Source organism: Hippocampus zosterae, chromosome 15 (genome assembly GCF_025434085.1).
Source record: "Hippocampus zosterae strain Florida chromosome 15, ASM2543408v3, whole genome shotgun sequence".
NCBI lineage: Eukaryota > Metazoa > Chordata > Actinopteri > Syngnathiformes > Syngnathidae > Hippocampus > Hippocampus zosterae.
The window spans coordinates 7,619,415-7,642,762 of NC_067465.1; the positions used below are offsets into that span (position 1 = coordinate 7,619,415).

Sequence of the window (23,348 nt, forward strand, 5' to 3'; positions counted from 1 at the left end):
TTATATCACATCAACCTGGCATTTGAACAGGAGAGGGCAGAGATTTTATATCACTGTGACTGTAGACTTAGACCCTCGTAAACCTCGAAGTCACCTGCTTTGCCTCCTCCTGTTCTATTTTGGGACTGAATGGGTCACAGATGACTGCTATTGTCTTTTTTTGAAGTCATCCCTCCATGGCTCTATGTTGATGTCAAGGTCACTTTGCATGTGAAGGTCACTGTGGTGAAAAACAATGCTACCACATCTCATCAAACATCACTTCTTAATGACCTCCCCTTAGTCCATGAACCCTTTTGGACGTCTGCTTCCAAACACGCACACACACTTAGATAGATATACACACTCAGCTCCACACTCTCTTGTCCCCAGCCCTGGTTGCCTAGGAGACAGCTGATGGGTTCCCCATCTCCTAAAAACAGCACCAATAAGGCCGCGTGGCAGCCAAGATCAGATTCCAGCGTTGGGGATATTTGTCTTCCTCTAGCGGTCAAATTGAAGTACTGCATTAGCTGTGATTCTGCCTAGTAACCCAATCTGCTGACTTCTCCTGTCTGGAACCAATATCAATCTTGACAGATATATTCAAGAAGGCAGTTACTCTGGAGTAGACTTTATTCGAAGTGATATATTAGTATATGATATAGACTCCAGTTGTTATTAAAAGCATCAATTAAAAGCACCACATTTATAGACAGCAGCGGGTAGCAGGGTGTGACTTGTGCTGTGCTATCTTCTTTATTTTCTATTTCTAACTTTTGGCCCGGCCCTCCACAATATTTTCTGCTTCTCATTTGGCCCGCCCGGGAAAATAATTGCCCACCCCTGCCTGAAAAGAATCTGAATATGCCCATGGCTGACTCCAAAGAAAAAAAATATCTCTGCATTATATACGACACCAGAAACAGCCTTATGTGTTCACCTGATGTCCCGCGGTGTTAGGAATATCTTAAACAAACAGCGCCCTCCAGTAGCCTGGGAAAATGCTAGCGGAGCAATGCAAATTAACATAATTACATATTTGGTTTTCCCCTGATTAATAAAAGTACCACCATCGCCTGTGTGACATCACACAGAGAAAAGTGCCCTTGCTAGAGCATAGGCGTTAATGTTCAATTCTTTTTAACATGTGCAAACACTTCCTAAACTATCTACAGGCTAATCAAACGTGAGCAAATCTGCCAATGTACAATATCCTGCCTCATTGAAACCGTGATAAAGGTCAGGGTGGTTTAAAAAGAGGAAAGTCCATGTATGATATCTAGAAAGACAAAAAGAAAGAAAATGTCTTCTTGTGGAGATCTAAGCAAATCGTCCGAATGTCTTTGTGCACATTCTGTCATCTAAGCCTCGCACGCTGACTGGATGCTGCCGTTTGGCTCGCCGAGCGCCGGCGGTGGAACGCTGTTGTCGGTCATCTCGCCGACGATGAAGGTGGGTGCCTCGTCTTTGGCGCTGTCGGGCGGCGCCGCCTGCGGCTCCTTGGCGGCCTGCTGGGCGAGGGTGGGCTCCTCATCTAGCCGGCTAGAGATGGACCAGTAGAGGTGAGCGTCGAGCCTAGCGGCAGCCAATGACAGCTCTCGTGCCGAACAGGAGGGTGTGTCCACCTGGAGTGGGATGAAAGGGTTCCAATTAGTTTTACATCATCAATGAAATGACTTAGATTCAAAGGTGTAAAACATCGTCACCGCAAGAGTCGTCGTTGTTTTTTTTTTTTTTTGGTGTCTATGTCAGGAATTACAGTAGCCCTTCTGACACATTACAGTAAGCCATCTGACACTATATATGAGTCGGATGGTTGTCATAACAATTAGAAGAATATGAAATTATAACCAGGTGAGACGTTACCTCAAAGGTGTGATGGAAAGCACCGTAGTCAATATCGAAGAAGCCTTCAGCCAGCGACATCATGGGACTGAAGCGGTGCCCCCATTGCACCTCCTCAGCCAAGTAGGAGCTCCGGGCTTGGCAGGTCATGCCTTGCACACAGGCAGCGGACATCACATGCGTTACTCAGAATCGCTTTGCGCCGCAAACCAAGACCGAATAATTTGAGTGATGCAACGGGTGATGAACGATGAGCCCCTTTTATGATTATTCTCTGCGGCAGAGTTACGACTGAAAAACCTTCGTCGGAAGTTGCTGAGCAAGGAAATCAAGAGCCAACTTCACCCCCGTAGCGTCAAAGAATACCTCGAAACTTTTATCATGCTCCTCTGGGGCCATTTTGCCACAAGGCAATAATATAAAGAGCTTTGCTAAGCCACATCTTGTGCAGTTTTTATACCACCTTGAATTAAAATGACCACAATACTTTTTTTTATTACGTATGTTACTGGATGAAAAAACAATTGGGGCAGCCTGGTGGTTGACTGGTTAGCGCGTCAGTCTCACAGTGCAGAGGTGCAGGGTTCGATTCCGGCTGCGGCCCTCCTGTGTGGGGTTTGCATGTACTCCCAGTGCATGGGTGGGTTTTCTCCGGGTATTTCGGTTTCCTCCCACATTCCAAAAGCATGCATGCATAAGCGGATTGAAAATGGATGATGGGATATTTTACAGTTATGTTACAAATAACCAAATAAGCAGAGATTTGAGCCCTCAAGCCTCAGAGCTGTGATGCAGACTGGCCAAACACTTTCCACCGTGCCTCTTCACAAAATAAGAAGGTTGAAATTTCTGTCATGATCTCACCTGTTGCCTCCACCATTCCTTCCAGGATAACCACAATCTCAAAGTCCTCCTTCTCCAGCTGCGCATGCGACATGTCCCAGAAAGGAGAGCGGGCGTCGATCTCATGTGAGATTACCAGCGGCGACACCAGGAAGAGGCGGTCATCGCCTGTCTCGAAGCCCACGCTTATGTCTGTTTGGTCCAAGGGGATGAACTCGCCTTCAAAGAAGGGATGCAGAAGGTAAAAGTGTGAAATACACAGCTCGCCACAGCATTATGACAAACGAGAATTGATTTCATAATGTCCTAAAAGACCAACACACTCCACAGATTTCGGACACGTATGAGACTGCTTTGGTCGCCATGTGCATATCTGATGTTGCTCACTGTGGTCCAAGAAATGCTCAGGAAAATTGAAGGAAACATTGGTTGGCGGACTTACCTTCCTGCGTCTGCTTGGATTTGATGAGCTTGGCCCGCATGTTGGCGCCTACAATGTGTGAGCTGCGCAGGTCGCCCACCCGGAACATCAGGCACAGCTGGTCGTCCCGCAGAGAAATGACGGCATTCTTGGAAAACACCAGCGTCTCGGCCCGCTTGTTGGGCTGTGAGATCTTCACGAACATGCAGCCCACCTGCACCGACACCACATGCTAGTTTTCATCACCTGGTCAAGTCAGACTTTGATTGGGTGCTTGTTGCTAGGCAGATTTCCTACAGCTTGACAATTACAATTGTGAAATGAATTTATATTGGTCAGCCACACTAAAATAGTTTGAAATCACTCCAAAATAACATCAACCTGAATGACGGTACATCTACTCTACATTAAGATGCAATAACTACCATAAAAGCGTTGACCATTGATCCCAGAATGGCCTGCAGCAACAGCAGCATGGTGCCGACGGGACACTGGTCAGTGATGACGCGGTGGCCGTAGCCAATGGTGGTCTCCGTCTCGATGGAGAAGAGGAAAGCTGAAATGAAGCCATTGACATTGTTGACGCACGGTGTCCACGTCTCGTCCTCAAGGTGGTCCAGATCGCCCCTGAGGATGATAATGGCAGCAAACGCCCAAATCCAATTCAAAAAAGGCTGATTTGAAATGTATGGATGACACACAACTGCAATGTCAATTTGTGAAAATGGCAGATTGGTTTTATTGACACACCTCAGAAACTGGAAAATTGGCATACTAAATTTATTTATTTATGTATCGGTGTATTTATTTATTTATTGTTACAGTCTACATTACCAACATGACAATAAACAGTATAAATGTGCCGGATTTAGCGTAAATGCTAATTATCAGCCGTAGTCCCAAGGCAAGTTTCTAAAATACTGTAGCACAGTGAGACACATAAAACTTTAAGACCACAATGACAGAAATTCAACCCCATCCTTCTGTGTCAGTACCTTTCACACTGAGTCGCGAAAACAGAAAGATACGGTTTCGACGGGTAGTATCAAAGGGATTTACAAAGGTACCCTGACCTCAAATGTTGGAAAATTAGTTGGTTAGCTGGTTTGCCGACTTTATCCAACACCATTCTGTGTAGCTATACTTCACACAGAACAGTGACGAGAAAACTGGCCAAGGCGCGACATTAACGGTGGCCCGGATCCCCCATTAACCATTCTGTGATTGTACCGTTCATGAACATCAAACTCAAACTTAAACCTGCCCACGAGTGAAGCTTTTTGCAGCTCCTGATCTAAACTCAACAGAGCTTTTGTGTCTTTTCGAACACACAGCATAAAAGAATGCTAACAGCATGAGATGGACACACACTTCTGCTAACATGATTTAAACGTGTCTGCAGCCATTCTGCCGTCATAAAGCAACACCACTGGGACAAAACACTTTGTGTGACAGGAGCTAATGTCTCTTAATAACCGAGGAAGATAATCCATTAAAGTGGTGTTCATTTATACAATCCGTGTCTTTTATATGAAACGCCGTCGATAGCAAGGAAGCGCAAAGGTAGCAGCTCTGTGCCGCAGCTGGCATTGGTGATCCATTGATACGATAAGGTCAGGATTTTACGAGGTGAACCCCTTAGCTAATTTGAGAGCCGCATTCTGCAGAAAGTGCCATGTGGCCATTATGCGGCGACTGCTTCTTCTTTTTCTTTTCAGCCTTCGCAGCAGAAACCCATCGGAGGCCTTGTCGCCGGGCGGTTCAGAGAAGGTGACGCAGCCCGCGTGATAGTTCAATTAATATATGTGCGCTTGTGTTGTATTGATGTCGTGCCAAGTGTCATATTGGGGGCTCCATTAGTCGTGTTTGGCGATAAACAAGACGGCACCAGGCGAGTACAGAGCAGCTTTGCTTGACGTACGCCGCTGCTAATGCTCGCTAAATAATTACCTACTGGTAATTGTGTTGAAGATAAATGGTGAGCTGATTCGCATTTTGAACACGGCAGCAGAAAATAAAACGTTATAAATATTGTTGGCAAGGTGTCATAAGTAAAGTGATATTAATTTTGGGTTATTTATAGCATTGCATCATAACTAAAGAGCAGGTTTGCCACATTGTTTAGGTCAATGAGATGAGTCAAAATATTGCTTACACCTTTCACGATGATGCAGCGCAGTTATGAATGAATGGAACACGAAAATGTCAAATGTAGGAATTAAAAAAAAAAAAAATCTATCTATATATAATCGAGAATCCCCGAAGTTTGATTTTAAACAAAAATGTTCTCAATGTAATAATGGTCATTTCAAATATCACATTTTAATATCGCGGTGATTATAAAAATGGTAATTACAAAAAGTAAAACATTTTGAATGTGATTATTTCTTTTAATACATAAATATTTTCATCTTAGTTAAACATTATTACATATGCTGTCATTTTTAACTTTGTCAATTTTCATTGTAAGTGCAAAGATTTTCATTTTAAACGGAATTTTCTTGATAAAAATACATGTAATTTTCATCCTACAAGGTTTAATTTTGAATAACAAAAAAAAATCATTTGAAACATATTAAACTAATTTTAATGGACAACATATTTTTTTTAAATATTTCATTTTAAACGTAAAAAGTATGTATGTCAATGAAACAAATGGATCAAGGGCAACACTAACCTGCAATAGGCGATGAGGTACCAGATGGCGCCGAAGAAGAGCCACGTGACGGCGTACGCCATGACAAAGACGAAAAGTGAGCAGCGCCAGTTGAGGTCCACCAGAGTGGTGAAAATATCGGTCAGATAGCGGTACGTCTCCCGCATGTTGCCGTGCTGCACGTTGCAGCGGCCGTTCTTCTCCACGTAGCGCTGTCTCTTGCGGCGAGTGCGAACTGGTACAAAAATATCAAGACAAATGCCATCATAGATTGTATTCACACTATCACCATGAAGTCACTTACCCCATCCGAATCGCCCTCTCTCCTTCTCTGGCCCTTGGATTTTCTTCCTGGTCTGATTGACTGTGGCCTCCCGCTCGGCCATCTTTGATTGGAACGACCGGTTCACCTTGACCGCTTCGGTGGTGACCACGTGACCCAGCTCCTCGGACACGTTGAAGACACCACGGCTGTCCGCAGGGGTCATCGGGGCCTCTGTGACCACCTCCTGCCCCCCTTCCGGCTTATGGTCCACCGGCAGTGAGAGTGAGTCCGGACGCGGGGTCAGGACAGAGTTCTCCACAGCCATCACTTGACTGTGTGTGTGTGTGTGTGCGTGTGTGTGTATGCGCTTGTTATTGAAATGTCACTTTGGCGAACTGGATATTTGTTGTACTACCATTTGTTTGCTGAAACATGAGAAGGAAAACAAGCAAGTCAGACTATTGTTGTGTCACAATGGCTGATTTGTCCATCTCAAAACAAATACATCTACAGTATGAGCAAAACTACTCAGGTGACAGTAGACCTCCACCAAGTCCAAATAATTATTTGCATCCGCACCATTGTTTTTCCATGGTTGAAGACTGCAAGATTTTGAAAGAATAAATACCTGTATTTCATTTTTGTGATTTCCTTCTAAATATATTGACTATGCTTAAACTAAACTAAACTAAAAACATGTACTAAGACTGAGAACAATTTAGTACTGAAGTGCTGAGCGTTAAACTCTTTTGAGATGTTTTCTGGTGATATGGGAAAGACATACAAAGGTTATAAGTCAAGTCAAGTCAACAGTATTTATAGAGCACTTTCAAACAGCCATCGCTGCATACAAAGTGCTGTACATGGAGCAATTTAACATGCACAATAAACAGTAAGACAAATCGGTAATAAAGGCGGTAGAAAGCACCAAACAGTAAAATCAAGAACAAATCTAAGTCATGCCGTGTCAAATGCCATAAAATACAAATGAGTTTTGAGACGAGTTTTAAAGATTGGCAGTGAGGAGACATGCCGAATGTTCAGTGGGAGGTCATTCCAGAGAGAGGGACCAGCAACAGAAAAGGCTCGATCCCCTCTGAGCCTCAGTTTAGTCCTTGGTACTTCTAACAAAGACTGGTCCACAGACCTGAGGCGCCGGGCAGGTGTGTAGGGGCGGATGAGCTCAGAGAGGTAAAGTGGCGCGAGATTATTTAGAGATTTGAAAACGAAGAGGAGGATCTTGAAAATAACTCTAAAAGGAATGGGGAGCCAATGAAGGGATGCCAGAGTAGGAGTTATATGCTCCCTCTTACGAGTACCAGTCAAGAGGCGAGCAGCGGCATTCTGGACCAGCTGAAGGCGCTTAGTGGAGGACTGGCTGACTCCAAAGTAAGGGGCATTGCAGTAATCGAGCCGGGATGTGATAAAGGCATGAATTACTGTCTCAAAGTGTTCATGTGAGAGGAGAGGTTTTATTTTGTCCAGCTGTCTAAGGTGAAAGAAGCTGGATTTAGCAACAGCACCAATTTGCCGATCGAGTTTGAAATCAGTGTCCAGTTTAAGGCCCAAGTTTGAGACTGTTGACTTAAGATAAGGAGACGGGGGGCCCAAGTCTACAGGATGGAATGTACAAGGGCCACCGGGACCAAACAATATCATCTCTGTCTTCTTTTCGTTGAATTTCAAGAAATTTACTGCCATCCAGGACTGGCCTGAATGAGAAGGTGTCTTTCTTGCTCAGTGGGACATAGATCTGACAGTCTAATAATGCTAACTATAGATGACAAAAACTGCTTGCCATTTTTTAAGAAATGGAGTGGGAAAAAATCTACATCCCGCACAGAGTGTATTCATGTTTGTATTATAACATTTTAGAATTGTTTTCCCATTTTGTGCTTATCATGACACTTTTCGCCATGTCTGGTACTCTGCTGCACTTCCATTCCATGCAATTTTCTGAAGTCACACATAATGCCAGTTGGAAGTGCAAATTTTGGTTGATTTTTGAGGCGAACCATTTTTTTAAACAGAATTCGAGATTGTTCTGTATTGGGCATTGCATTTGCATAACCCATTGTGGTCAGCATATTTTAAATGTTTTGAATTGTGTGAGCGTGTCAGTCAGTGCGTGTTTGTTTGCGCGCGCGTGCGTGTGTGTGTGTGTGCGTGTGTGTGTGAGAGAGAGAGAGAATGCGAGAGCGAGAGAGACAGAGAGAGAGACTGATAGTTTATGTGCGTGTGTGCTATTTTCACTGTGCATTGCTATCACAGCAGGCCGTCTCAGGTATCTTGCATAATGCGAGCAGCAGGCCTGTCGTTCTAAAAAATATATATTTTATTATTATTACAAATAATAACGAGTCTATTTGTATAAATCGAATGATTCCTTTTGGCGTGCGTCCATCGTGAAATTGATGGGGAAAATCACAATGACGCACGATCACAAATTTGATACAATCTGTGAACGAGGTTTATGGACCCAAGCAACGGTGCGCATTTGGTCAACAAAAGTGGCTGTACATTCAAATAACGAAATATCGCACCTGATTAGTTTAACCTCATTTGCCGAAGAAGATGAGTATTCGTCGTGCGGAACGGTGGTTCGACGAGTCCGTCCATATTCGCCATCAATCCGGTGGATCCTCCGGGACCGAGAGGACAAAAGAAAATCCCTCAACCCCGAAAATGGACCTTACGTGTCCGCCTTTCCGAGGCTAGCGTGTCGCCGTGGCTGTGAGGTGGGGGAGTCTTCCGTTGTGCGTGGATGCGACGGAGGCGGGCAGGTGTCGTCAGCCCAGCCCCTCTCACCAAGCATTGCGTTTCCTTGATAAATGGTGCTGTAATTGCATCCTTTGGCATTATTTATTCAGAATAATGTACATCTGACCCATTTACGTGTTCAAAACTACTGTATGTGCTTAAGCCTCTTTAAAGTAAAAAAAAAAAGCTGTGTGTAAATTTACGGTATACACTGACACTCACTAGACACAGCATGAGGAACACCAATACAAAAAAATAAGACACACCAAACACTCTTAATATAATCAATTTATATTCAAAAAGTAATATATTCTAATTGCACCTATTTGCTCGTGTCGAACACACTCCGAATCAGCAGAGGGCGCTATAAAGCTAATGTGGCTAAAATACTAGACTGGTCGTCGAAGCTGGAGATGAAGAAATCCCTCATTTCCTTCTTTTCCAATATGTCGGTTTTCGGGCCGGTTGTGAAGGTTCATCCCGTCGTCCTAGCTTCCATTTGCGACTCGTACGAGCGACGAAATGAGGGAGCGAGTCGCGTGATTGGCACCCTGTTGGGTAAGAAGCCATTATGTTGGTGAATAGCCCATTTTGTCACTTCGTCCAATCGTTGGCGCGTTCGCTGGTTTTAGCATGCCTGCTGCTAACGCGTGCGTGTTACCTAGTCTCACTAGTACATCACTTGAACCAAACATCTGGTACTGTCATGTACTCGTAAATATCACTGTGTTAAGTTTAGTTAATATTGGAAGATCAAGGTGGATAGTAACGTTTCCGATGCGTTTATAATGTGAGTTGTAGGTGTACTGTGGCTAAATGTAATTAGTTGATACGTTGACGTGTTATTTGAAGGTGTGTCGTCCCCCTCCAGGTACCATCGACAAGCACTCGATCGAGGTGACCAACTGCTTCTCGGTGCCCCACAATGAGTCTGAAGACGAGGTGCGTTGTTCATATCTCTTTACTCTTTATTGTTGTCACCGTAGTTTATTTTTAAACAAGACAGTACTCAACTCCATTTTGAAGAGCACTTTTGAGAACAACTCAAGCTAAGAGAAAGAGCCGCGGACTCGCTGGAACCTATCCCAGCTGTCTTTGGGTAATAGTAGAGGGAATTTTAAGCAGCAGCAACCTCGAGAGCGCTGATGAGACTCTTTCCTTAAGGACAGTTGTGAGACTTGATATTCCTTGTCCTCCCTCAGGTCGCCGTTGACATGGAGTTTGCCAAAAACATGTACGAGCTACACAAGCGTGTGTCGCCCAGCGAGGTCATCATCGGCTGGTACGCCACAGGCTTTGATATCACTGAGCACTCTGTGCTCATCCACGAGTACTACAGCCGCGAGGCAACCAACCCCATTCACCTGACCGCTGACACAGCCCTGCAGAGCGGCAAGATGAATATTCGTGCCTACGTCAGGTCTGTCTCACCGTCTTTATTTCCTCGCTCATTTTATGCGAACGAACACTTCCTAACACCTCATCTCTTACATAGTGCACAAATGGGCGTGCCCGGGAAGACGGTCGGCGTGATGTTTACGCCACTCACAGTCAAATATGTCTACTATGACACAGAGAGGATAGGCGGTAAGGAAAGAAACACTCTTCAGTGTCAGCGTTTCCACCAAGTAGTCGGGGAACAAATGACAGTATTTTTTTTTTGGTGGGGGGGTCGTCTTCCCAATTTCTAATATATCTAATATGATAATGACTAAGTTACATTTAACTTTGTAAGACATGCATCTTATCCTGCAAGATCTCTGCACGTTTTCCTTGAATACATCTTTTTAATGTTCTGTGAATAAAAATTAGCCTTCATAGTATTGTCTTTATATATTGTTTTATTTGTTTGCTTTTTTAAGTGGACCTTTTGCAGAGGACACGCCTCATTCCTAGTCGCGCCAAGGGCCTAACGTCGGACCTCTCCCAGGTGGCCGGCTCAGCTGCACGCGTTCAGGACATGCTGACCACCGTGCTAGCGTACATCGAGGACGTGCTGGTCAGTCTCTAGAGACATTTTGTCAATCGCCTCTATCTCGTGCTTTGAGAACGTTAACCTGGGCTGTGTTTGGAATCTCTCTATCCACTACATAGTGCCCTATAAAGCAAGGTCGCCATTTTGCAGTGTTGTTTGAATGTACTGCACCCTCACTGTATCTCACAATGCACTTCCTAGAATTCCATATTAGCAAGCATTGTGCTGAATGTGACCTCTTTATCCGTCTCAGTCTGGCAAGGTGACTGCAGACAACAGCGTGGGCCGCTTCCTGATGGACCTGGTCAACAAGGTACCCACCATCTCAGCAGAGGACTTTGAGACTATGATCAACTCCAACATCAACGTATGTTTGTCTTTCTTGTCACGGTTGATTAATGGGTAATGTTTTCTCTCCGAATTGGGTTAACCACACGTCAATAAATGCCATGTCAAATGTTTCTTTACAGGACCTCCTGATGGTAACGTACCTGTCCAACCTCACCCAAGCACAGATCGCCCTGAATGAGAAGCTGGTGCTGCTCTGAGGCGCTATTTAATTTTTGGTTACAAGTTGCCCTTTTCTGAGATGAATAAAAGCCAAATATTCCCAGAGTCCATCCCCTCCTTGAAGCAGCTTTTGGTGTCATTTGATCACTGATTTGACTTTCTAGGCACATTTGTGATACAGTACTCCAGGAAACAAACGGATAGCAACACAATTTATCTGTAAAAACTGGTACAGGTGTAGTCACGATGGGAATCAATGACACCATTATCTCAATCTCATGCTGAAGTGACGATTGATTTGAAAGTGCTCGAGTACTTTACATATTTGGTTTTAATTTGGACTGTATTGTTAGTTTGTAATATTGATACTACAGTGATAATTGATAAATTTGAAATAAAATCTAAAGTTGGTCAGTGTACTTTTAAAAACTATCATTTTACTGCAGTACTACTTTAATGAATGGGATGTTATTATTGGATTATTGTATTCGAGATGGTGACATTGATCATTTGTTCCACTAGTTGTTGAATGTTTTTTGAATAACACAGTAGTCTGTGAAACGTTTGACTGTTTATTATTTATGTCATAATTCTCTGCATAAATATACATTCTAATTGTCCAGCCTGAGTTATCTTCATACAAAAAGTAGGCATAAATAAGAGCACCCAGTTGTTTGAGCTGCTGGTGTCTTCCTGCTTTGGTGACCTCAACGTTTCCCCGGAGAGTCGACACCCGGCTGGGCCTTTTTGCTTTGCGGTTTCAGGATGCTCTCAATGGCGGCGTAGCCGTGCACGGCCCCCTCGTATAAGGTGTCGCCGGCGGACTTGGCGATGGTCGCAGCACGATCTGGGTAGTAGAGGGAGGCGCTGGTGGTCATGAGACCCGCCGGGTAAATGACCCTCTTTACCCGCGAGCGTCTGGCCAGAAGTAGCCCCAGTACGCCGGTACAGCCAATGATACCGGCACGCGCGTAGAAGTCCCCCGGTGGGTTTTTGAGAAACGCCCAGGAGTTGCCCGCCAGCTGTGCCGCGCTTTGGACTTTAGGTTCAATGCGGTCGTAGGTGGTCCGACACCAGGCAGCGTACGGCTCCGCAAACTTCCGTAGACTGGCAACACTACGCTCCAGTTGCCCGGCTTTCGGCTCCTCGGAGACGGCTTTCTCTTGTCGCGGCGGGGCGTACAGCGACAGGTCTTCCCGTTTCAGCTTTGCAGGCGTGGGTTTCTTTACGTCACCCGCCGCGGCGTAGACGGTGGCCGGCCACAAGGTGAAGGCTCCGGCCATGAGTCTACCCGTCACCTTCAACATGATCCCTGGTAACCATGAATGGCCAATACGGCGACTCGGGAGGAACATCCTTCCCCAAGGCGAACACGTTCGACTAACCCCACAACCACAACACAAAATACCTCATTTAGATTTTGTAGTATGTATTTCATCCAGAAATTGAGTTCGTCATATGGCAGAAATATCTCAGTAATTATAGCTATTTTTTGTAAAAACGCGACGTTCCTATTGCCTGTTGTACGGAGTGTCGCTTTAAACGTCACGTTACGAGTTGACGTATTGTAGCATTTGGTCATGTGACGTAATTGTGCCCATGGTAACAACAAAGTCTCTACGATACAACAGTGGCACGCCGCTTTCTGCTGGGAAGATACTTTACAAAAGTAGAATAGTTGTGATATTTCTTCAATTGAGAAAAAATGGAATATCATGACGTTTCATCCGTTCAGAACATTAAGGCGCTGTCTGCCTTGCTTTCCTCTCAACAAGAAGAGGAAAATGATGAAGATTATCAAGTTAGTATATTTTCCCATGTCAGTGTTCAATAATTTTTTCCCCTGGTTCTTGAAGTCTATTTATCATTCAAAATATTTTCAGGATTTGTCTCCTTATGCAAAGATGGGCCCCGGACATATAGGGCCACCGACCAAAAAAGAGAAAGAAGGTACAGTACTAATTTCTCATCACGAAATAAAACGGATAATGCAAGTTGTGTGTGCATTTTAGAGTCGTCAGTTTACGCGAAAAAGAACAGCAAAGAGGTGTGGAGCGAAGAGGAGGTGGCCGACGGCCCGCAATACGATGATGTCACTGACCCACGGCCGCAACCTCAGTAAGTTCACACAGCAACATATGGATTTACAGTAGTCACGTTTTACTGCTAAATGAGACGTATTCCCCTATTTTGGAAGTCACTAATCAAGCCTTAAGACATGAAATATAAAGTGCTTTCTCCCCCCTGTGACTATGCGCAGATATGAAATCATCCTAAAGCAAAGTGTCGGCACAGAGGATCTCTTTTTGGGCTTGAGCAGAAAGGACCCTTCCTCCATGTGCTGTGAGGCAATGCTGGTAATGAGGTTTCTGTCTAAGTGGGAAATTCCACAACCAAGAAATGATCTGCCTATTTCCAGAATGAGAGCAATTCGTTCAGAATTTTGCGCTGTAACAGTGAGGGTAATTTTACTGCCTCCAAACTTCATGACTTGGCAATGAGGCGATTAGAAAATCTCTAGTTTTAAAGTGATGGCCACACTACTTGGAAGCACTGTCATGTCAATAAATAAATAAAAAGAAATCAACTCTTCACTCCACACCTTAGTAAAATTGCTCAGACATTGTTTCAGAGACACAATTGCATAATCAGACCTTCCCTGTTGACTTTGACAAAGGGGAGGGAAAAATGTTCATATTTGTCCCAACTGTCGGTATGTATGTGTGCCCCGCTCTACAGGTCGCAAGAGCACTACAATAAATAAACACAAGTCATGTGCGTGGTCCTCATATCCTGGACCTATTTCACATAAACCACAACAGTCCAAAATGTTGATGATGGATATTTCTACAACCAGGTGAAAATCAAACTCCCGGACAGCAAAGCGACGGACGTGACTCTGGACTTGAAAGAAAAGTTCCTTGATCTTCGGACACCAAAATAGTAAGTAACATTATTAATACCTTTGATTACCGGTACCTCTTGTAATGCTCATGACCCACTTCTGTCAGACTTCACCTCAGATCAGATTTAATTTAAAACATGTTACATTATAACATGTTTAGAACAATGTCTATCATGAGTGGACCCACAAAAAGTCTCAACTATTTTGGTTTCTAATCTTAACATTAACCTGCACATTTTGTGTCTTAATGTTGTAGTCGACTAGGCCTTCACCTCCCCCACCCGGTCCACCACCAGGAGGGTAAGGCTCAGTTTTTTAGCGAAAGAGAGGAATTAGAAGTAACGCTGGTGATGAATCGACCATTGGATGCCATCAACATGCAGTGAAACTCGATGGCTCGCAAGATCACACCTGGAATGGATCTCCAAAGTCTCTTTTTGAAGACAAAATAATGCTCAGATGATTTTTTTTAAAGACAGCATGTTTAATTGACATTCAAAACAGAGTGGGGCAAAAGTAGGTGTAAACATTTTTTTTTCTCATTTATGTGATAGTCCAATTTTTCATGGAATATTTTTGTCTCTTACATCTTGACCTTCCTTCCTTTCCTAAATTGCTTTTTATTCTTGCATCTTTCCTTCAGTGAAACCTCCTTTCTTTCTGACCTCTTTCCCCTGGCATCTTTTCCATCCTTCAGTTCTCTCATTCCTTCTCTTCTTTCCCTCAGACCTGTTTTCTTATTCGTATGTCCTTCCTCCTGTCATTTAAACGTGCTTTTCTCCTTTCCTTTCATCTTCCACTCCAGACCTTTTTCTTCTTCCTGACCTCTAGTGCTCCTTACCACCCTCCCCTTTGGCATCCTTCCCCCCTCCCTTAGCTCTGTCCCTCACACCCATTTATTCTGAATCCTTCCTTTGTTTAGAACTATTTTTCTGTCTTCCTTTCTTCCTTAAGCATCTATCCAATATCCAATTTTGTAGATTGTGTACTTGTGCTGTACTGTAAAACACCCTCATAAAATGTATCCACATAGTCTACATCCTTGATCAAGAATGTCTAGCGTTTTTGAGCCACCGGGTGGCAAATGTCATTAATAAAATGGAAAAAAAGCCAAAGTTGAGTAGAAAACGCTTCATATGACTATCAATTGTTTCTGTATACAGTACCGTACAGTGTATTTATTACTTCCTCATTAATAAGGAAGGAAACTCTTGGTTTCCCGGCGTGCACTTGTTCCACTGCGCAGGCGCAGAGGGCTTTATTTATTTCACGACCCGAGACAACCGGAAACTACGAGGCTGTGGACTTGACCGCACTTGGTAAAGTTTGTCACTTAAAATACTTCACACATTCCTATAGTGTTTTGAACAAAACGGTGTTGAAAGTCAACATTTTTTTTAAGATAAGCGGAAAAAAGCTAACGGCTCGCAATGCTGGAGTATCGTTAGCACACACGGGCCCCTTCATTCAGTGCTTAGCATGTCCTTTTTAAAACACTTTCCTGACTATCCTGCTTCTACTCGCTTATATTGTACGCCGAACCTGTAAAATCCCCGAGAAAACATTATTACTGGCCACTTGCCTTTATTAGTTACGTCGAGTGGTGTAGTGAAGGATTAGCATCTTTAAGGTCACTATACATAATTAAAGCTGCATTTTACTCTGGGGAGATTCCACCTTTAATGACAGGTTCGTAAACATTAGCTCATAACTCGCTTACATACGTTCAGTCTTTTTTTTCTGTTTTAATGTTTTGACAGACTCACTGGTGTGAATAAGATCATAATTCACTTTGCAAGTGTCAAAGGAATTTGAATTAATATCAAAAGTCTTGTAAAGCTGTACCTTTAGTGATTGTTCTTTTATTAATCTTCATTTTTCATCTGATTACTCTGTTATGTAATGTGATAATTAATTATAAAATTTTCTGATACCTGCCACTCGAGGCGCCCACCGTTGTCCTAAAAGCAAAATGAGTTTATGACTCATGGATAACCTTTTCACAGTTGTGATGGCAGCAAGGGCGTGATCGGCAGCTACCATGACCGAGTGCTTCCTGCCACCCAGCAGCAGCCCCGCCGAGCAGCGGCGGGCTGAGCATCCGGGTGGCGTGGCGCGCACCCCTAGCTCCGAGGAGATAAGCCCCACCAAGTTTCCCGGGTTGTACCGCACCGGTGACCCATCGCCACCGCACGATGGCCTCCACCATGAGGCACCAGATGCATACGTGTCAGATGAGGACAAAGAGCACAGCAAGAAGAAGAACAAGTTTAAGAAGAAGGAGAAGCGCAGTAAGTGGTACTTAATATGGATTAACTAGATGGATGGATGGTGTTTCTATTGCCTGTTTTTAATTTTTCATCCCAGTTTTACTTATTTCCATTTCGGGTTCCCTTTTATGGTGGCTTCATAAAAGAAGCCAAAGAAAAAGCTGGTGGGGGGTGGAAAGTGCGGGATTGTGGGGTCCGGTCTCCACACCGCCAGCTAGATTTATGGAATATTTGTTAATGTACTATTAAGAATATATTTGACATGTTTTACAATATTGCATTATATTAAATAACTTTTTTACTCACCAACTTTTGTTTTCAATACCTGGTGGCATAAGTGAGCACGAACTGCCTTTTTTAAAGACATTAAATCATTTAAAAGTAGGGCGGTTGAAGCACAAGGGAGTTGTGCCACATTCGTGGCTGACCTCTTTTTTTTTTCCAAGCACCCCCCGTTTCTCCCCCCTCCCTTCCTGTTTCTCATGTAGAACAACTATCCAAAACTCTCCCTCACTTTTGCTCTCCCTCTCTCGACCCAGCGGAAGGATATGCCGCCTTCCAGGAGGACAGCTCGGCAGACGAGGCGGAGAGCCCGTCCAAGATGAAGCGCTCAAAAGGCATCCACGTGTTCAAGAAGCCTAGCTTCTCCAAGAAGAAGGAGAAGGACTTCAAGGTGAAGGAGAAGGGCCCCAAAGAGGCAAAAGACAAGAAGTCCAAGGACCTGACAGCTGCAGATGTGGTGAAACAGTGGAAAGAGAAGAAGAAAAAGAAGAAGCCTGGCACTTGTACCGTCCCTGCCGTTGACGTGGAGGCATTGCCAGCAGAGATGCCCGCCTTCAGGCCCATCTTCGGTGCCCCCCTAGCGGAGGCGGTGAAGCGGACTGCGTTATATGATGGCATCCAGCTGCCCGCAATCTTCAGGGAGTGTGTGGATTACATCGAGAACTACGGCATGAAGTGTGAAGGCATCTATCGCGTCTCAGGTATGCTTCACACCATGAAAATAGTTATAAATCTGCTTGATTGTATATACCCTTGTAAGAGAGGACAAATAGGGAGAAGTGAGAGAATAAACAAAAACAACACTTCCTAAGATGGGTTTTCAAACGGGACCGATGGAGGAAAAAAAAATCGCCATAACAACTCTTTCTTAGTTTTAGAGGTGACAGGCAGAGAGGAAGACTACAGGAAGCAACATTAGCATGTGCCAATATGAATGAGTGGGGACAGATAGAGAGAGGAAAGTCAAATAAAAGAACAGGCACAACCACAAGTCCCTGTTAATTTGTGGCTTTTCGAGGGGGATAGATAGATTGAGTTAAAAGACGGAACAAAAAGCAACAACAACACAGTAATATTAAGTACATATATTGGTCCTTAGTTTGTATTGAGACAGAGCAATAGCAAATGAATGTAAGGAGACCTATTTTATTGTTTTGGAGGAGGATGGCAAGAGAGAAAAAAGGGGGCACAGAGAGAAGATGACCCCCCCCCCCAAAAAAAAACAATAACAAAAAAACTAGAATGAATGATCTTTCGTGTCTCTGTCAGGTATGAAGTCCAAAGTGGACGAGCTGAAAGCGGCATATGACCGGGAGGAGTGCCCGTGCCTGGAGGAGTACGACCCTCACACGGTGGCCAGCCTGCTCAAGCAGTACTTGCGCGAGCTGCCCGACAACCTGCTGGGCCGGGACCTGGGACAGCGCTTCGAGGATGCGTGCGGTAGGCAGGCGGAGGCCGACAAGGTGAGCGAGTTCCAGCGGCTGCTGGTAGAGGCGCCGCCCGAGAGCCGCCTCCTGCTGGGCTGGCTGGTCACGCACATGGATCATGTCATCGCCAAGGAGGCCGACACCAAGATGAACATCCAAAACATCTCCATCGTCCTCAACCCCACCATACAGGTCCCTTTTTACATTGCCATAAATTAGGTCTGTTTATCTTTGAAGCTCCGGCCTACTTTAGAGCATTTATTCTGATGTGGGATATCGATTGGGCTGCTCCACTTTTTCCCAATTTACCAAGTATGCAATTTTGACAATTTTTAAATTTCTTAAATCATATTTTACACGAAATTACAAAATAAAATGAACCCCGTTTAATATTAGAGATCACAAAAGTGCATGTGGGGACAGCAAACGGCAAAGTTACTCCTCTAAGTATATGGGCCACTGTTAAATGGTAGTTGATTGTTGAGACGCGACGAATTATGTTCAATCGGAGAACATTTGTTGAGTTATGTCTAATAGATGTGAACTAATTTTTGTGTGTGATCGAAAACGCCCTAATAATAGAGGGCTTCTCCCACCTTGTGTTTAGTAAATAAACGTTGACCCTCTCACCATTATTTCAGATCGGAAACCGGGTCCTCTACATGTTTTTCACGCACGTGAAGGAGCTGTTCGGTGACGTGGCCCTGAGGCAGGTGGTGCGCCCGCTCCGCTGGTCCAACATGGCCACCATGCCGGCACTGCCTGAGACTCAGGATAGCATCAAAGAGGAGATTAGGCGACAGGTGAGAAGATAAATGTTTGCCGTCTGTTGCGTTGCTGCCGTTAGTCTCCTCTTGAATGAAAATTCCCATTTTAAGGTTAGAGGGGACACAAGGCTGGAAGTGATAAAAATATATGCTATACTCTGCGGTTTCTATTTTGCTGCACAGGCCCATTTTCTTGCTGCCCTCCATTTCCTTTTGAGGAACATTTGTCTAGTTGATCTTTTGGGTGTTTATGGCTAGAAACTCTTGAATGCAATAAGTAGTCCCACCACAGTAAAGAGAAAACTAGCTTCCCTCGCTGACAGTTTTGTCTGTCACTCCAGCTGTCGTCAGAGCAGTCACCACTTTGTAATGTCACGTCACACTAAGAAGTGGTGAAGCTGAAGTGACAGGCGAAACTGTCAGCAAGGTAATAGAATTTTCTCTTGACTTAAAAAAAAATCATGTGATAAAGAGACTTCAAACCAAAATTGGCCTCTGTTAAATTTTGAAGACTTATTACTAGAAAAGGAAAAAAAAAAGTAATGCAATACTCTCCTGTCGCCACTTTGCCGCTGAAGTCCATTTTCATGCTACACATAATCTCGTCTTGGATAAAATAGTCTCCTTGCCATTAAAAAATAAATACATAAATAAATAACTTTGAGGCTCTCCTCTATTGTTGTTTTTTTTAGCATCTTGTCCCGACTGATGTATTTGTGTAGGAGTTCCTGCTCAACTGCCTGCACAGGGACCTGCAGGCTGGCGTAAAGGACTTGTCCAAAGAGGAGCGTCTTTGGGAGGTCCAGAGAATCCTCACAGCTCTCAAGCGTAAGCTGAGGGAGGCCAAGCGACAAGTAAGAGGCGTTCATTTTCAAATGCCACGCCCTCCTTCGTTGAACGAGGTTGGCGTCATGGTGGTAACTCTTTTTTGTTGTTGTTGTTGTTGCGATGATTTAGGAGTGTGAAACTAAGATCGCCCAGGAAATCGCCAGCTTGTCCAAGGAAGACGTTTCCAAAGAAGAGATGACGGAGAATGAGGAGGAAGTGGTTAACCTTTTACTGGCACAGGTGAGTGCCTCGCCACCTTACATACAGTTTATAAACCAGCACTGGTTGTGTATATCGCAAGCGTTAGCCTGATACTTTATTCGTCATAATTTGGTCAATGTAATATTTTTGCAAAAAACTATACTTTCAATCGACACCTGTGTACATGTGACATTTAAAAAAATAGGTCACCGATCTTCGGTAATGAAAAATGGCTTGCTTTCTTTGAACGATGCATTTTTAATGATTGAACAAGCACACCGTTTTTGAGGTCAACTGAAAAGTGACAACACGGCACATCAAAGGTATTCGAAACAAAGTCAAAGATAACTTTAATAATAAATAAAACATAAGAAAGTAAATCAAAATATGAGAGGACTGTAAATGTTGTACATTATACTGTATATTAAAAAAGCAAGAACATGTTGATTTCATCACATTTATTTATGACATTTGCTTCCTTATGTCTGGTCAGGAAAATGAGATCCTGACAGAACAAGAGGAGTTAATCTCTCTGGAGCAAGTATTGCGCCGACAGATTGCCGCAGAGAAGGAGGAGATCGAGAGGCTACGGGCGGAGATCGCAGATATCCAGAGGTAAGTCAGTGGCCGTAATATACGCTGTGGTGCCAGAGTATTAACTAAAGCCCTAATCTTCCTCCCCAGTCGTCAGCAGGGCCGCAGCGAGACCGAGGAGTATTCGTCGGAGAGTGAGAGCGAAAGTGAGGACGAGGAGGAGCTGCAGATGATCCTGGAGGACCTTCAGAAGCAAAACGAGGAGCTGGAGGTAAAGAGGAATTGCCTCAAAAGTCAACAGCAAGCGAGTTCAAGCCGTTGTTGTGTGAAATGTCATCAAATGTTATGATGCTTCAGTCAAGTGTGCACGAAAAGGGTTAACGCCTTTTTTAAATCAATTTATCTCATCAAATAATTGTTTCATTTATTTTTGTTGATAATGAAATGAAAAAAAAGTGATTAAAAACATTTTTCTCATGTATATTCTTTATCCTCTGGGGAAAAAAACGACTTTTACTGTAGCTTCAGTTACAGTAGTTGTGAAACTTTTTTTTTTGTAGGTCTGCATAACTGTAGTATTCTGCTCCCTGGTGACAAGTTGTGCACACAAGACAAACCCAGTTATTTAATCATGATGGGCGAAAGTGTTTGTTTACATTGTACTTAATTATGGTATTACTATACGATTTTATTACATACAGTATCGTGGAATGTTGTTGGCCTTATTTAAAAACACATGGGCTCCATCTCAGGATGTATTGTATCTCATTTGCATCCTTAAAGAAGACAAGTACTGAAAATAATGCAAGGATTTTAGATGTTCACTGGGTTGGAATCTCATGAGATGACCGTTACCGACCGACTTTTGCGTCACAGAACAAGAACACCCACCTGAACCAGGCCATCCACGAGGAGCAGGAGGCCATCTTGGAGCTGCGTGTCCAACTGCGCCTCCTACAGAGTCACAAGCTGCAGCATGAGCTTGCTCTGCCGCCGCCGCTGCCGACACCAACAGCAGCCGAGCAAGCCGCACCCACGGAACCCAGCCCGGAAGCTCGAGGCAGTGGCGAGGAGCAAGCCAAGGTTGCCGACAGCAGCACCAGTACCGCCGCTGCTGCCTGCATTGTGGCACCCCCCGGAAAGACAGTGAAGGATCCTCCTAAGCCGTCGCCCAACAAAGATCGGCGGGATGGCAACATGTGAGGCAAAGTTGGAAGAAGTGTTCCCTCACCTAAAAAAAAAAAAATACAAATTACCATCGTTTGTACATCATTGCTTCATCTTATGGTGACATATTGACCAAATAATTACAAATCTGGAAAGTCCTTGCTGTGGCCTTTCGTACGATGTGTGAGTCAATGAGGTTTGTCCCGAATTGATTGAGGTAGCGGTAAATGTTGACATTTTCAACAACAAAAAAAGAAGTCTTCTTTTTCGTCATTATTTCATCATGAGGCAGCATGTTGACTAACTACAAATCTGAGTCCTTGTATAAGCCTTTTAAATGACGTTTGAGTTGATGAGGTTTGTTGTCAATTTATTTTGGACCTGCTTAGTCGCAAATTACAAGTATAAAAAAAAAGATTGTCAGTGCTTCATGCTACATATTGACTAAATAACTACAGATATGGGAGGTTCTTATCATGGCTTTTTATTATGCATGAGTTGATGAACTTTGCTGAAAATTAATTTTTGGCCCGTGGTTAAGAGTAAACGTAGCGACTTTCAAGCATAAGAGAAAAAAACCCCCACTTTACTTTCCATTACTGCTTCATTTTATGCATAAATATTGACAAATTAATTACAGCGCTAGAAAAGTCTCGCTGATGTTTGAGTTCATGATGTTTGTTGCTTGACCTGGTTGGTAGTGTTTGGCATTTTTATTTTTCAAGCAGAAAAACAAGTATTTTGATCATTGCTTAATTTTGGGTTAACATATTGACTAAATAATTACACATCTCGAAAGCCCTTGTAAATTCCTTGAATATGACGTCAGCTGGTTAAACTTGTTTTTGATACAGATTTTTTTTTTTGGGGGGGGGTTTGTTCATCTTACAATACATTGACTAAATTCTTGAAGATTTAGAAACACTCGTTGGATGTAGTCCTTTGGGCAACTCTTGAAAATTAACGAAACCAAGAAGTCCACAAATACTCCTCGCATATAATAATAATAAACATGTTAGTCTGTCATATATTTTCATAAATTCATATGTCAACAATACACTGTGCCAAAATGAAGACTGATTAAACAAAACAAATGCTCTTTGAATACATATGATAGCTCTAAATATTTACATTGAAGATATACGTGGATTGAAATGTTTGTAGAAATGCTGTATATTATAGGTAACAAATGGCTGAAAGAAGTGTTACCGTGCAATCATCTCCATGGGAATTGTCATAATGATTTCTCATATTTTGCTCTGTATTTTATAACACTATCCTGTTATCTTCTGGCAATTTGTTGGAGGCACGGGTGTGACATTTCATATTTTCATTTTTTCCCCCTCGCCGTGTAAATTATTTTATACACACATTAATTGACTTGTATGCTTGCTTCTTGTCTCATGATCTGTGTTATTAAATAACGCTGTGACTGAAACATTTATATGCTGTGAGGAATAAGGAAAAGCATGCATTTTTAGTGACTTGTTTGCGTTATGCCCAACACGGCCAAAGAATTTTTCCTTTTAATGTTTCCATTCAGCATTAAATATTACTAAATATACTACAATAATATGATTACAATGAAAACCTGATGTGCTCGAGAAAAAACTAGGGCAGATTCAGAATCTACAACAATAAAAAAAAAAGAATTCTTGAAAATTTACTTTCATCTCAGATTTAAAACATTTGTAAAAAAATCTATTGACC

General features: G+C 43.3%; 5 protein-coding genes across 5 annotated transcripts; 3 read left to right on the forward strand and 2 right to left on the reverse strand.

Moving 5' to 3' along the window:
• Positions 1–597: 597 nt before the first annotated feature.
• kcnj9 (potassium inwardly rectifying channel subfamily J member 9) lies at positions 598–8,810 on the reverse strand. The gene is made up of 8 exons (XM_052088296.1): positions 8,556–8,810; positions 6,052–6,437; positions 5,769–5,982; positions 3,517–3,718; positions 3,113–3,305; positions 2,692–2,889; positions 1,849–1,979; positions 598–1,607 (listed from the first exon to the last, which is right to left on the reverse strand). Exons 2-8 carry the CDS (start codon positions 6,335–6,337, stop codon positions 1,344–1,346), a joined length of 1,488 nt encoding a protein of 495 aa, XP_051944256.1. The 5' UTR covers positions 6,338–6,437; positions 8,556–8,810; the 3' UTR covers positions 598–1,343.
• A 352-nt stretch (positions 8,811–9,162) lies between these two features.
• On the forward strand, positions 9,163–11,362 carry eif3f (eukaryotic translation initiation factor 3, subunit F). The gene is made up of 7 exons (XM_052088318.1): positions 9,163–9,330; positions 9,644–9,714; positions 9,975–10,192; positions 10,268–10,359; positions 10,635–10,771; positions 11,001–11,114; positions 11,218–11,362. Exons 1-7 carry the CDS (start codon positions 9,186–9,188, stop codon positions 11,293–11,295), a joined length of 855 nt encoding a protein of 284 aa, XP_051944278.1. The 5' UTR covers positions 9,163–9,185; the 3' UTR covers positions 11,296–11,362.
• Positions 11,363–11,816: 454 nt separating this feature from the next.
• LOC127616621 (MICOS complex subunit MIC26-like) lies at positions 11,817–12,742 on the reverse strand. The gene has a single exon (XM_052088325.1). The coding sequence runs from the start codon at positions 12,610–12,612 to the stop codon at positions 11,965–11,967; it is 648 nt and encodes a 215-aa protein (XP_051944285.1). The 5' UTR covers positions 12,613–12,742; the 3' UTR covers positions 11,817–11,964.
• A 74-nt stretch (positions 12,743–12,816) lies between these two features.
• On the forward strand, positions 12,817–15,251 carry dnaaf6 (dynein axonemal assembly factor 6). The gene is made up of 6 exons (XM_052088333.1): positions 12,817–13,058; positions 13,141–13,207; positions 13,270–13,375; positions 13,518–13,614; positions 14,115–14,200; positions 14,419–15,251. The coding sequence occupies exons 1-6, from the start codon at positions 12,963–12,965 to the stop codon at positions 14,546–14,548; spliced, it is 582 nt and encodes a 193-aa protein (XP_051944293.1). The 5' UTR covers positions 12,817–12,962; the 3' UTR covers positions 14,549–15,251.
• Positions 15,252–15,365: 114 nt separating this feature from the next.
• Positions 15,366–23,080, forward strand: ralbp1 (ralA binding protein 1). The gene is made up of 10 exons (XM_052088277.1): positions 15,366–15,481; positions 16,169–16,453; positions 16,972–17,415; positions 17,984–18,333; positions 18,783–18,944; positions 19,631–19,762; positions 19,866–19,976; positions 20,431–20,552; positions 20,622–20,742; positions 21,348–23,080. The coding sequence occupies exons 2-10, from the start codon at positions 16,204–16,206 to the stop codon at positions 21,672–21,674; spliced, it is 2,019 nt and encodes a 672-aa protein (XP_051944237.1). The 5' UTR covers positions 15,366–15,481; positions 16,169–16,203; the 3' UTR covers positions 21,675–23,080.
• Positions 23,081–23,348: the final 268 nt, after the last annotated feature.

Coding starts and splice junctions, on each gene's coding strand:
- kcnj9 (XM_052088296.1), bottom strand. CDS start 6,337: ATGGCTGTGGAGAACTCTGTCCTGACCCCGCGTCCGGACTCACTCTCA. Junction 5,983..6,051: donor GAGAGGGCGATTCGGATGGG/GTAAGTGACTTC, acceptor TTTTTGTACCAG/TTCGCACTCGCCGCAAGAGA. Junction 1,980..2,691: donor AGGAATGGTGGAGGCAACAG/GTGAGATCATGA, acceptor CCTGTGTGCAAG/GCATGACCTGCCAAGCCCGG.
- eif3f (XM_052088318.1), top strand. CDS start 9,186: ATGAAGAAATCCCTCATTTCCTTCTTTTCCAATATGTCGGTTTTCGGG. Junction 10,193..10,267: donor AATATTCGTGCCTACGTCAG/GTCTGTCTCACC, acceptor TCTCTTACATAG/TGCACAAATGGGCGTGCCCG. Junction 10,360..10,634: donor TGACACAGAGAGGATAGGCG/GTAAGGAAAGAA, acceptor TGCTTTTTTAAG/TGGACCTTTTGCAGAGGACA.
- LOC127616621 (XM_052088325.1), bottom strand. CDS start 12,612: ATGTTCCTCCCGAGTCGCCGTATTGGCCATTCATGGTTACCAGGGATC.
- dnaaf6 (XM_052088333.1), top strand. CDS start 12,963: ATGGAATATCATGACGTTTCATCCGTTCAGAACATTAAGGCGCTGTCT. Junction 13,208..13,269: donor GACCAAAAAAGAGAAAGAAG/GTACAGTACTAA, acceptor TGTGCATTTTAG/AGTCGTCAGTTTACGCGAAA. Junction 14,201..14,418: donor GATCTTCGGACACCAAAATA/GTAAGTAACATT, acceptor TTAATGTTGTAG/TCGACTAGGCCTTCACCTCC.
- ralbp1 (XM_052088277.1), top strand. CDS start 16,204: ATGACCGAGTGCTTCCTGCCACCCAGCAGCAGCCCCGCCGAGCAGCGG. Junction 16,454..16,971: donor TAAGAAGAAGGAGAAGCGCA/GTAAGTGGTACT, acceptor CTCTCGACCCAG/CGGAAGGATATGCCGCCTTC. Junction 20,743..21,347: donor AGCAAAACGAGGAGCTGGAG/GTAAAGAGGAAT, acceptor TTTGCGTCACAG/AACAAGAACACCCACCTGAA.